Below are 13,636 nucleotides of genomic sequence, written 5' to 3' on the forward strand. Positions count from 1 at the left end.
AGAGCTCTGAGGTTCAGTAATGTCCTCAGGGCTGCATGACTCCGTGGCCGAGGTGGGGCTTGGGCCCGGTGTGCACTTTGTGTGTCATCAAAACACGACCTCTATGTGCTTAAGCCATAATGAGGTGGAGACCAGCGAAAGCACAGGCCACTGAGATCCAGGCAACAGCACTAAGAGGATGTCACTGTTTACCTCCTCGGTGAGATGCATCCCATAATGAGCCAGCTGTGAATGAAGAGGAGGCTAGCAAGGTACAGACAGCTTTAGCTCAAATAGGGCCTGAACACAAGCAGGCTTGGGGATCAGTCTCAGAGGCCACTCAGGAGCTCAGACCTCCAGAGAGCATTGCTATGGCCACCTGAGAGTAGCGTGCAGAGCTTGCTGACTCTGCCGATTGGTTGTGGCATCCCATAAATAAATGAAACACCTGGTTGTCAGGGGGAGCGCAAGCCAGAAGGAGCCGCCGAGCTGCAACACTCAGTCAGAGTCTCAGGGCTCCCTGGGGCCTCTGAAAGGCAGATTTAGAAGTGAATACCAGAAGCAGAAGCGAGGCCAGGCAGCCATCCTCCCAAAGGGCGTGGCTGGCTACACAGTGGTCCCTCCTGTCCTGGTGATCTGAGGAGCTGCAGCTTTAGAGAGCCAAGCCTGAGAGCCTCACAAAGCTGGGCTCCTACAGAGGAGGTGGGGAACCTCAGGGAAACTTGAGACCCAACCCTAACCCTGAGTCAAGGGCAGCCACATGTGGAACTGCCAGGTGCTCTGCCTAGTCTCGTTTAATCGTCGTCCGACCCCCACGACACAGGCTGTTGCTGCTCACTTGCCCTTCCTTTTGCTCTATTTCTCTTCTTCTCCATGGAAGAGCTCACTTTCTTCTGACTGTAAGCATCTCCTTGCATGAACCATACTCTGACAAGCACAAGGAACCAAGATTTCCATGACCATGTGGGAGTCTCCATCTTACAGATGGATGACTGAGGCTGGGAGAAGTGAAAGAACCATCCTAGATTAATAAGGGGCACAGGCAAAGCAATCCCAGAGCCCTGACCCCAGAAGGGCTCCCACAGCCCCATTCTGGGGTGCCGGCTCCAAGGCCCTCTCTGCCCTGACGGTGAATTGACTCATGCTACACCTGAGTTACGGGGCCCATCTAGGCCAGTGAGATCCTTTTGTCCTTCCAATACCAAGGGGCCTGGAGCTGCTAGCATCCTGTGTGTATGCATCTGGTTTCTACATGATATTTTCTGGGGTCATACCTACCACTAGGCCAAATCACAGCTGTGACTCTAACTTGCCCCATGGCCCTGGTTTTCTATCTCCTGGTCCCAGTGCCAAAGTGACAAGGACCCAGGAAGCCAAGGGTCAGTGTTAAGGATGAAGTGAGATTTTTTAAATTTCTCCATACTGGCAGCCAGTAACTCTGAAAGCCCCAGGATTCTGACTTCCTATGTGTGAAGCAGGAGGAAGAGGCTCCAAAAGGGCCCAGATCATCTAGGCCTGAGGATTTGGAGGAGCTTGGAAGCTAAGAGCACTAAACCACATGCAGTACTATCGATGGCATGATGATCCAAATGCTGTATACCAAGTCCCCTCCCCAGTGTGTCCTCCCCCACACCCTCAACACACACAAGGAGGACTTGAGCTAGAGTACAGAGGGTGAGAGGGGGTGGGTTGTTAGGAAGGCACCTCCAAAGCCTGCTGGTTTCAAGTGTAAAGACTGGGTACCACCTTCCAAAACCTTTCTGGGACCCCCTCCCCAGCCACCTGCAACCACAGAGCACTTGGATATCTCATGGCTCTGGCCTTTACTATCCCTGATTCTCATCCTTGAAGTGGGTCGCTGGCCTTAATCCTACCACTGTGGGCCAGGCTTTGCATGCAGAGTGTTTAAGAAAGCTGAAGAATCCAGTCTGCCTTCTGCCCCTTTCTGTGTGTCTCCTTTCTAGCTAGTTCTGAGGTCCTCCATTCCCTGGCCTCTTCTAGCAGCCTTAAGCCTATATCTTTTTCTCCACAGCACTTACAGAACCCCGCCAACTTCCACAATGCTGCTACAGAGCTGCTGGATTGGTGTGGAGACCCTCGAGCCTTTCAGCGGCCCTTTGAGCAGAGCCTCATGGGCTGCCTGACGGTGAGTCCTTACCTCCCCCACACAGCACCCTGGGAAGCGTGGACGTGGACCAGAAGTCCTGTCCACATACCTTTCTGCAGGCCCCAAAGCTGTTGCTGGGGCAACAGCTGCCATTGCTACAAGCTGACCCTGCAGGGGAACACACCCCGACTGCCAGCTCTGATATGGAGACAGTCTACATGGGATGTGTAGCTTCCTCACACTTGGTGAGAAGCACACTATGGGGACCAGTGTTCCCTCAGAGGCAGGGGAGCTCAAAGGACTCTGCCTTCCTTCTCCACAGCCATTTTATTCCTTTATCTGCTGAGCATTTGTTGAACTCCACTCTGGTCGTCTGTCTGTCAACTCCAGAGCATGTATAGAGCCCCTGTTACATTCATCCATCTGGACAATAAACCTTGATTGATCCCTCATTTATCGTGTGTGGTCCCCCTCTGCCAAGTCCTGGATACCCCAAGATAAATAAAACTTTCTTAAACTTGATTTCTTAGTAAGGGGTAGCAATGTGGAGAAATGACTGAGGAAACAAGTGACGAGAGGGGCTATGGGTCTTTGCCAGCTGGGAGGCGAGGCTAGTCATGCAAAACCGCACATACATATGGCCCAGCTTACCAGGCTGCTGACCACAGCCAGAGTATGCCTGGGCCACAAAGCAACATGTACCAAGGCCCTTGGTGTCCAGAGAACTGGGTGGGGTTCTAGGACCCAGACTAGGCAGGATCTTGAAGCTGCCCAAACTCAAGGCTAGAAAGACCCACCTGGGAGTCTTCTGTAGCTTTTAAGTGTCCCCCAGCCATGTGGTCTGCATTAGGACAGCTCCTCAGAAGGCCTGTAGTGGGCTCAGAAGGGAGTGTGGATCACACTGTGTGGAACCTGCATGTCCTGAGTGTGGAGTGGAGGCAGGAGATTCATGGCCAGGCATGAATGGAGGAGCTCCACACAAGAGGGGGACAAAGAGGCCAGCTTAGCTCTGGCTTAGAAGAGGAAACATGGTGACCACATTGAGCTCTCTTGTTCTGAGAAAGGCCGAGATGCCTGTGGCACATGCCACCTCCCAGAATCCACCTGTCCTTCAGGCTGCCCATTTCACAGAGGAAGACACTAAGACTCAGAACTGACTGCCATGCCACCAAGCATCTTGGTGTCTAGCTGAGGCCTGTCTGAAGCTAAAGGGGGATGTTCTAATCCATCTAAAACATGGTGCAGAGCCTCCCAGGGCTCGCCTGTCAGAAGCTGACCCCATCTGTCTCACTCAAGCCACCTGCATAATGGCCCTGTCTTCCTTATCCTTTAGCCCCCGAGCTCCCCTCTCCGCCCAACTGCCTAATCCTCTTTGTAGGATCTGGGGCCAGCCTAAGCCCCATAGAGAGGGCCAGATGTTGTCCAGGCCATGGTTCCCACCCCAGTTTCCTGGGAAGAGAGGCTGGGGGCCATGCACAGTGTGTTGCTAAACAAACTAGTATGCTACCCCAGTATACTGCATGAAGCTTGGCCCTGCCTAGATCCTGGACCTGAGGGAGGAGACATTGGCCCTGGCCAGCCTGGATGAACCAGAGGCTAGTCCTGCCTTGCTTTGCCCTTCATTTACTCATTCAGTGGACATTTGCCAAGTCCCTGTTGTGGGCCGCCACCACCGTAGCCATGAAATACAGTAGGAACTCGGAAGGTCTTGTTCCCTGGGAAAGAACCCACAGACTAGGAGAATGGATCTAGGTGTCATCTGGAAGGGACAGGTTCTGGTGGCAGAGAAGTGGGAGACTGAGAGCTGTGCTCAAGGAAGGAGTAGTTGTTGGGGTCTGTCCTGCGAATGAACAGCAGGGTAGGGCTTGGTGTATTGTTGAGTGGGAGGTCTGACCTGGGAGTCAGCAGCAATGCAGGGCTTCCTGCAGAAGGGACCACACCCCCAGGAGGACCCCCTGAGATGTTCCTGAGCAGAGAAGGTGAGTCTTTCTGGGCAGAGGACACTGTGGACAGAGGTTCTGTGTCAGTTCCCCGGAGCCCTTCACGTGCTTTACCCTTGCCCTCCAGTCTGCCTCCCAACCAAAGGGAACCCTTGAAAGACCCTCTGCCAACCCCCACAAACACGGCCCCAGCTGCACAGGCCTGCGAGCTCAGGAGAGCCTGCTGTAGGAGGGAACTAGAGAGGGGAAGGTCACAGAAGTGGACCTTGACATCTAATCTGTTTTTTGGGGGCTCCATCTTCACAGTATCTAGAGAACCTTCCAGGTAGGCAGAGAAGGAAGTTACCATCACCCCAGTGCTTCCTGCAAGAAGAGACCAATGCAGGGCAGGGAGGCTAAGCCCTCCCCAGGACACGCACACCAGACTGCAGACTTGGGTCCCTCCCTAGCCTGGGGTAGCTAAGCCTGCAGGTTGACACAGTTCCCTCAGTGACCTCTGGTAGCTAGTTCCAAATTCCTCCAGATCGGCTTACTTTGAGGATATAAATTAAAAACCACTCAGCTTCGGAGAACAAATGGACACGGAGTGTTTTTATTGTTGTTGTTGTTGATTTGGTTTTGATTTTTAAGATTTTTTTGTTTTGGTTTGGTTTGTTTGTTTTGCCATCAATGTCTAACCTGCTCAGAGTCGTTTCAAATGTGAGTCTCTGGGCCACACACTACCTAACTCAACCCCTGGAGGCCTGTCTGGACTCACTCCAATCCACCAGTCATAAGAACATTTGTACCCATTTCACAGGTAAAGGAACTGAGGCCCAGGAAGTAGGTAGTCACTCGAGCAAAGTAAGATTACTGTCAAGGGGCACTTGCAGACCCCAGATTTATGCCTAACTTCAGAGAAGCAGCTGCCACAACAGGACCCTGCTGTGATCCTGTAGGCAAGTCTTGTCTCTAGGATCTTTTCACCTGTTGAAGTATTGAAACTGAACACCCTACCAGGTGCCCCTCTCTAGCTCTGGCTACTGACCTGGCAGCCAGAAGGACAGCCTTAGGTGAGCTGGTTTCTAGCTTGTATCCAGTTTAGGCCAACCACGGGACTACTACAGGTCGCTCTGAGATATAATCTGCCCAGCTTACCAATATGCCTTACCAATGGCCAAATGGGCCCTACCTTATGAGACCTTCTTGGGGACTCAGACTCAGCCAGGAGCTAAGCTGCATGTGAGGCTTTTTAGTGTCACAGGTCCCGGCTTGCTTGCTCTGCCATACCTTTGCCGTATGGTCTCCAGCAAAACCCTTTCTTTCAACAACAAAAGACAACTTGAGCCCAAAGTGTGCCAGACTTGGCCACAGCAGACCCAGTGTTTCTCTGGCCTGAAGTCCTTCCTCATGACCCCAGGCCTCTCTTGCTCAACTCAGCTAGAATTGGTTTTCAAAACCAGAGCAACAAGACTGGCCAGTATCAGACCAGGCACAAAACCTTTGCCTTGCTTCCCTGACCCAAGGCCTCCCCAGAGGTGGAAAGCTATGGCTTTAACTCTTCGTTGTCCAGACTACCTAGAAAACTCTCTCTCTCTCTCTCTCTCTCTCTCTCTCTCTCTCTCTCTCTCTCTCTCTTTCTCTCTCTCTCTCTCTCCACTCTTGTCCCCTGGGAACCAAGTTCTCAGGATACTACTATTGACAAGTGTTCCCCAGCATAAACTTTAACACTGTACCAGTCCAAACAAAGTTATCCATGATGGAACTCCACAATGCCCCCTAGGCTGTTGGGCCAGAAACGGAAGGCACAGAAGGCAACATCTAAGCTGCATCTCAGAGAGTCCAGAATCTACCCCACCCTCCAGAGCCCCTGACTGGAAACTTGAAAACCTCCACAGGCCAGATTGTGTTAGGGACAACACAACTAAGGCAGACAGTAAGGAAGCTCCACTCCTTCCAGGGACTCCACAGGGCTAAAGACTCAGGGACATAGAGCCAGGGAGCCCACAGGGAAGAGGCTAGGGGGCATCAGAAACCAAGCAAACATCCCAAAGTAAAATTAGCTGCTTCCTAACTAATCCTAGCTGGCTTTGGGCCTGCAGGGGTTTTCCAGGACCACAGAGGGTCCAGAGCTCTGGTCTGGCAGGTACTGGGAAAGGGCTCTCTCCTGTCTCCTTCCTGATTCTGTTGCCCTCTCTCTCTGAACTTCTGTGTCCCTTCAGTTTTAAAGAGGAGATGGAGGGCTGGAGAGATGGCTCAGTGGTTAAGAGCACCGACTGCTCTTCCAGAGGTCCTGAGTTCAATTCCCAGCAACCACATGGTGGCTCACAACCATCTGTAATGGGATCTGATGTCCCCTTCTGGTGTGTCTGAAGACAGCTACAGTGTACTCATATACAAAATAAATAAATAAATCTTTAAAGAGGAGATGGAGCCAGGCATGGTGGTACATTTGCAATCTCAGCACTCGGGAGGATCACAGGTTGGAAGCCAGACTGGGCTACACAGTGATAACCTTCCAAAGAAAGAGAGAGTGGGATGAGGGAAAGAGGAAAGGAGAGCTGGCCTCACAGGCATGGTTGAAAGAGTCCTCCCTTTCAGCCATAGAGCTCTTGTGTGAGCCTTCCCCCACCCCAAGTGTGGTCCCAAGCTAAACCCACTGCAGCCTGAGGCCCCTCCAAGTAGGGCAGACCCCAGAGACTTGAGGAGTCAGCCTCCCTTTCTCAGCAGCTGGGAACCTTCTTCCCACCCAGCCATGGCCTCCCCAGCTACTCTCCTGTGTGAGTGCATTTTCCAAGCTCCTTCCTCTTTAACAAGGAAGCATTGTCTCATTAACAGAGTTCAGAGTACAGAAGTACAGAAGCATCAGGTCACCTAGGGATAGGTCTTCTTGGGACAGAGTCAGGTGCGGGAGACTCCAGGGCCTCTCTTTGGTCCTTGGGGCACCCCAGCTCCACACAGCACCCCAATAAGGCATCCATCTCTCCAGATGGGTAAGATTTAGGGACTTACTCTAAGGGCTTAGTGCTGAATCAGACCCCAGACTGGGCTCCAGAATACAGGGTTCTGCATCTATAGGCCGAAGTGTGATGACCTACAGAACCACGTGTCCACCTGGCCCAGGAGCACCTTGTAGGTGACTCTGCCTGTGAACTATCGGAAGAGCAGCAAATCCCAAGCCTCTGGTTCTCAGAATATAGCTGTTGATGCAGGATAGTAGGGGCTTCCAGATATCTCCAAGAGATACCCCAAAATGTGATGATGCCTGGGGGCAGCAGAGGGTGAGTGTCTGCAGGGGTATGAGCAGAAGCCCAGACATGTTGGGGGAGGCTGAGGGAAGAGAAGCATCCTGGGGCTAGGACTTGGGAGGTAAGGTGAGCAGCTCTGGGGTGATGCAGAACACCTAGCTGGGGCCACTCTATCGAAGGTGGTATTGCATCTCAAGCTAATGGCTAGCTAGAAGGTCATTATTCAAGCCATTAAAAGGGCCTACTAGAGCCCTAACTCTATCTGGCCTTTGACCCCTGCTGTAGCCTGGTGCCTTCACCTGCTTCATTGATGTTATGGGTATGTCTGCCTACTCAGGCTCAGAGATCTGAGGAAGCGGTAACTCACCCTGGATTTCCTCTTTCCCTGCTGTCAGGTTGTCAGCCGTGTGGCTGCCCAGCAAGGGTTTGACCTGGACCTGGGCTACAGACTCTTGGCCGTGTGTGCTGCAAATCGAGACAAGTTCACCCCCAAGTCTGCTGGTAAGTACCTGTTTGTCTGGGGCTCGACAGTTGGAAGCAGAAGGTGGGAAGAGCCTCAGTCTGTCTAGGGGTGGTGCAAGCCTCTGAGGACCAGTGGCTGAGCCATCAGCCCTATGGCTAACAGATAGGGTTCAGCCCTGTGTGTCTCCCAGCAGAGGGGCAGCACTCTCACATTTGCTTCACCCCAGCATAGGCACCAAACTGAAGGCAGGTCAAGCATCTTCTCATGTCAGCATTGCTGTGGGCATTTGGCACATGCCTTGTTATCTATCCAGTTGCGCCATTGAGGACACTGAGGTTTAGGGAAGCAGAAGAGGTTCTCCTGGTCAGGGAGTTGTATGTAGCCAGGTCTGTACTGCAGAGTTAGCATGCACAGTAATCCTTACACATTCACTCATTCATTCATTCACTCATTCACTCATTCATTCACTCATTCACTCATTCATTCACTCATTCACTCATTCATTCACTCATTCACTCATTCATTCAAAGCCCACTTAAAGAAAAAACAAAAAACGAACCTGTCAATCTAGCATTTCTAAAAAAACGCTTTCTGCAAAACATTGTCTATTGAAACTTGGCCACAGCATGGGGCTCCTGAGTCCATTTTTACAGAGGTCTGGGAAGGTGCTGGCCTGCATTCTGCTTTAGGGCGAAACACATAGTTACTGGAATTTGGGGGCAACCTGGGCAAAAAAGGTGGAACCCCATCTCAATTTTTCTGTTTGTTTGCTTTCTTTTTTTTTTCCTTTTCTTTTTTTCGGGGTTGGGGACCGAACCCAGGGCCTTGCGCTTGCTAGGCAAGCGCTCTACCACTGAGCCAAATCCCCAACCCCTTGTTTGCTTTCTTAATGACCCACGTTTGCACCTGCCACCAGCCCCATAAATGTGCATAGACAGAGGATATATTTGGATTTTTAACAACACAGACAACCAACTGTCTGGGGTGCCCTTGCTGAGCATATGATCTGGAGACATCATTGTGACCTCCTTGTGAAAGGAGGGGTGATAGAGTGAATCTTGCCTTTCAGGGGTCATGGTAAGTTCTAGAAACTCATAAAGCGCCGGATGTGGGGTCAGGATGATACTAACACTGTTCATGGGTTCAGAGGAAGTGGACAGATGACTATAATGTGTGGGAGTGCATGTGCATGCACATGCAGATGTACACAGATGTTGAAGTGTCTGCAGGTTCAGGCTGTTTTAAGTGCTATGAAGGAAGAGTGCAGGAGAAGGTGGAAAGACACAGATCACACTGGGTCAAGAGAAGCTTCCCCAAGTTGAGAAAGAGTTGAATATGTGACAACACCCTCACAGGTGAAAGGAACATTCTGTGCAAAGGTCCTTGAGTGGGAAGAGGACAGGGCTTTGTGTCAAGAATTAAATCAAGGACAGTAGTTCTGAAACCTAGAGGCAAGAGTACAGAGCTAGAGGGAGGCTGGTAAAGCCAATGGCAGCTGGATCATGTAGGCCCTGTCGTAGAGGTGGTGTTCTCTGTCCTGAAGGAAATGGGAACATGGCTAGAATCCCAAGCTGTGACATCCCATCTCTGCTAGCACAAGGAGCAAACTGCATGGGCCAGCAATCAGTGTGGACGCAGGGTCCAGTATCAAGTCTCTGAGGAGACCACTGGGGCATGGCACAGTGGTAAGATGCTTGTCTAGTGTCTTTGCTGCTTTTTATTGCTGTGACAAACTACCACGATCAAAAGCAATGTGAAGAGTAAAGGATTTATTTCCACCTACAGATAACCCTATGCCATCAGGAAGGAGAGTCGGGGCAGGAACTCAAGGCAGGAGCCTGGAGTCCGGAACTGAAGCAACGGCCATGGAGTAATGCTACTACTGGCTTGCTTCTCAGGGCTTGCTCAGGTCATTTTTTTATGCAATCCAGGACCACCTGCCTGGGATGGCACCACCCACAGTGACCTGGGCCTTCCCTCATCAATCAGGAAAATGTCCACAGACTTGCCAGAGGCCAATATGGTAAAGGCATATTCTCAAGTGCAGTTGTGTCTTCCCATATGATCCTACCTATGTCAACTTGACAGAAAACTAACCAGGGCACCGAGTTCTATCTCCCCCATGCAGATAGATAGGTAGGTAGGTAGGTAGGTAGGTAGATAGATAGATAGATAGATAGATAGATAGATAGATAGATAGATAGGCAAAGTCAAGAAGGGTTATGTAGGCAAAGAAAGACAAGGCCAATGAGCATTCCTGAAAGCCAGAAAAGCATTCCTTGGTACAGGGGGAGGCCCCATGCCCTGCAAGACCTGACTTCTGGGTCTCTTAAACCCCTCTCCTAATGGCTCAGGCAATAGTCTATAAAGTGCTGTAAAGCTCAGCTTTGTGAGACACAGAATATTATCTACATTTATGGATGAGGGCCCTGAAGTTCGGAGGTCTCATGGCTCGTCTGTGGTCATACACCTCACAAACGATCCAGCTGGGACTAGGACTCCAGCCTCCTCTGAGGGCTTTGCCTACTCTGTCACAGCTGACTCCAGATCTGGTCAGATCCTAAGCCAGGAGGTCTTTGTTCTCCTTGTCTAGGATCCAAGCATTCTTTCCCTAAGCACAGCAGCAGGATGCTGTCCTTTCAAGTGCCGTTTCAGCATCGATTCTGAAACACAGATTTGTCCTCCCCTCTGTCTGCGTAGCAGCAAGGCAGGGTCACAGTTCACAGCACCCCTTCCCATGTTGGGCCTAAGGCAAGATGTCCATCCATGCACTCCTGTGTCTGTGTACTCCTTTGCCACCTGGTAATGCAGCGCCTGTGCCTTGGCAGACGTGGAATATTCCCTCATTAGGAGTCAGACCTGTCAGAACCTACAGCTCTGACTCACCACGTTTCCTAGGTGTGTCTTCGAGAAGTAAGGGCACCCCTGTTTGAGAGGCTGGAGGCCAGTCTCAGGAGAGCTCAACAACTGGTTTCTTTCAAGGGATGAGGGGCTTGATGGGCATAAGGCTGATCTCTCAGCCATCTCACCTGGCTCAGAGCTGTAGTCCCCTGTTGCATAGCTGCCTCTGGGAACTCAGAGGGCTCTCTCAATATGGGCTAAGAAAGATTCCCAGGTGGTACTCGACATAGTGGACACCAGCACATGCCAATTTCCAGCCATCATTCTCCATGTGTCTGTCTCTAACACATCTGACCTCTCCCTTCAGCCCAAAAGGCAAAATCTCTCCCCTTAGCTCTGTGGATAAGGTGACCAGATGTGACCTGCCCTTTGGGTACACATGACTATCCTAGTCTCCCAAGAGGCCTTGGTTCTGGAACTCTGTGCTCCGAGTCTATGGCTCCCAGCTGCCCTCCCCCCTGTCTTCCCCACTTGCCTAGGCTCCACTTTGTCTAGCTTGCTGTGCAGTGTCTCTGTCCCCAAGGGCCTCTGCTGGCTGTCCCTTCCTCTGTATTCTTGACCATATCTATCCTTGACTTTCTATGCCTTCCTGAGCTTCTTTGCCTCTCAGACTTTAACCCCACACTGGCTGTACATGTGTATGGCTGTGCATGGGTGTGCGTCTTTATGTGAAGTATGTGTGTTGTGTGACTATTCATCACACATGTGTGCACACATGTGAGCATGTAGTGCTGTCAGCGTGTTCAAAGCCATCTCCCTGTGTATTCATGCCTGGAGTTTCTAGCTGTGTGAGTGTGTACATGGTCTGCATCTCTCTGTGTGTGGCTATATATCATTTGTGTGTGCATTGTCTGTCTGTCTGTCTGTCTGTCTGCGTGCTTGCATGCTCATGTATGCTCATGCCTGGTATGTCTGGCTGTGTTGAGTGTTTACACATGTATCTGATGAGTCCTTCTGTGATAGTGGAGGGGTTCGGTGCATGTAGACCTAAGGGTGTGCACAGCCGTGTGTGGGCTCTGGGGGTAGTATATGACTGTAACTGAATGGCTGTGCAGTGTGTGTGCGTGCTACTGGCTGCATCTATGGGCGCCTCTCCCACCTTTCTGCTGTCTGTCTCTCCTGTCAGGAGGCCAGGCTGGGGCCTGAGAAGGCTGTGCAATGAGATCATGCTGTGAGGAGAGACGCTTTGTCAAGAACGCTGCCAGAGAGTTGGGCTGCATGCGTGGCTGGGGCCGTGAGCAAGGTGGTGACTGTGAGCAAACTCAGGCCTGGGGGCAGCCCCGTGTGGTGCGAGCACGAGAGAGACAGAGACGGAATGCAGAGCTGAGCAGAGCCCAGACACTACAGCAAGCAGCCCAGGCAGCCGCCTCCACGTGGGGCCCTCTGATGCCCAGCCCCCAACCCTTTGTTCTGCTTCAGCCTTTAGCCTCTGTGCACACGGGAGCAGGAGCACGCGTGCGCACAGGCACTCGCATCCTCATCTTGAGGCTCCTGAGGGGCCAGCTGCACCCTCCCACACACCCCCACCCCTTCCTAGCATAGAAGGTCACCTGCCCAGCCCCCAGCACCTGACATATCCCAGACTCCTCCAAGGCTAATGCCCACCAGCCCCCTCCACCACCGAATGCCAGCCCAGAGTAACTTGGCAGGCTGTGCTGAAATGTCAGCCTTTTGGGCGCTGAGTGGTTTGGCCTTCTGCTCAGCCTACATGGGAGCGAGTACCAGGCAGTCGCCATGTCTGAGGGTACCCAAGACTCCGTTTGTGTTTATGCTTGAATAGATCTATGTAGCCTCAGCTGACCCTCTGAGGAGCCAGCACGGGTTGAAATAACAGAATAAAGAATGTCAGAGCCCAGAAGATAAGCAGCCGGGGACCAAAGGAAAGGAAGATGTGCCCCAAGCCATAGTGGGGCCGGGACATGGGTGTGGGTGCTAGCTGCTACTTTTGGTCTTTTTTTCTCCCTGGCTTCTTTTTTTCTCCTGGCACAGCCACCTAGTGTAGGAGGCATCAAGAAGACCCAGGGCCACCCTAACAGGCACCAGCAAGCTTTTGGAGAAGGGACTATAGAAGGCAGAAGAATAATCAGAGAGGCAGAGGGTGTTTACCAATCAGAGCACAGCCAGGCTGCCCAGAGCGTGATGGGAACGCTGCACTGCTGGGTGGCTTTAGTTCATGCCTGCTAGCTGCATGCATTTGCTCTTTGTGGGACAGCACCATCACACAAATGTTTTGCTTCCTTTGGATGGAAACCTTGGGTCTGCATTCCCAAGATGGATACGGTCTAATGGGTTCCCCCTTGGGAACAAGTGATGTGCCTAACCTACTACCTACTGTCTTACCCCCGAGCCTGACACCGTGGACATGCCTCTGTCCGACCTCTAACTTCTGTACTAAGCACACCTTCCAGCACAGCAGCCCAAGTCCCTAAACCAGGGTGGAAACAATGTAGCTTGCTGGGCCTTAAGTCCCCAGATGCATGCCTGCTCTGTTTTCCCTGATGAGTCATGTGCCCGTCAGATGTCAGCTGGTCATAATGGAGGCATTGAGACATGCCTTGCCTCTCTCTGCCTGTGATCTGTGGAAGAAGCTCTGATGAGACACTGGGTCCCACTCTAGAGCTCTCAATTCAGGGATAGGAGCTGGGATGGGGTAGCTTCTACAGTAGCTTCTGAGGCAGCCATGGGATGGGATGCAGGCACCCTAAGCCAGTCAGGTCATTTCAACTTCTACCAGCTAGGACTCCTTATACCAGGGAATGCAGGTCATACACCAGTGTCCCATCGTCTTGGCAAGCAAGCCTTCTTGTACCTACCTAGCTGCATGGTGACTCTGAGATGCCTCCATGGTGGGCAGTGCTTCTGGTCTCTCATAGAGTCAAGGCTGCTGTCTCTACCTTCACCCTTCCCCCATAGCTTTTCTCCACCCTCTCTGCCTCTGCCCACCCCAACAGAGCACTCAGCTGCCTTCCCTTCAGCATGGAGGACAAATAGCACCATTCAGGGACACCCAGCAGAGCTG

General features: G+C 51.9%; 1 protein-coding gene across 10 annotated transcripts in view; it reads left to right on the forward strand.

Annotated features, from left to right (window-relative positions):
- Zmiz1 (zinc finger, MIZ-type containing 1) overlaps positions 1-13,636 on the forward strand; it is a 205,443-nt gene that overhangs the window by 112,641 nt on the left and 79,166 nt on the right. For all 10 annotated transcript variants that reach the window (XM_063275487.1, XM_063275482.1, XM_063275484.1 and 7 more), the window contains 2 exons: positions 2,012-2,125; positions 7,649-7,754. In XM_063275487.1, coding sequence (XP_063131557.1) covers positions 2,012-2,125; positions 7,649-7,754 — 220 coding nt within the window. The remainder of the gene's footprint in view (positions 1-2,011; positions 2,126-7,648; positions 7,755-13,636) is intronic.

This window comes from Rattus norvegicus, chromosome 16 (assembly GCF_036323735.1).
Source record: "Rattus norvegicus strain BN/NHsdMcwi chromosome 16, GRCr8, whole genome shotgun sequence".
Taxonomy (NCBI): Eukaryota; Metazoa; Chordata; class Mammalia; order Rodentia; family Muridae; genus Rattus; species Rattus norvegicus.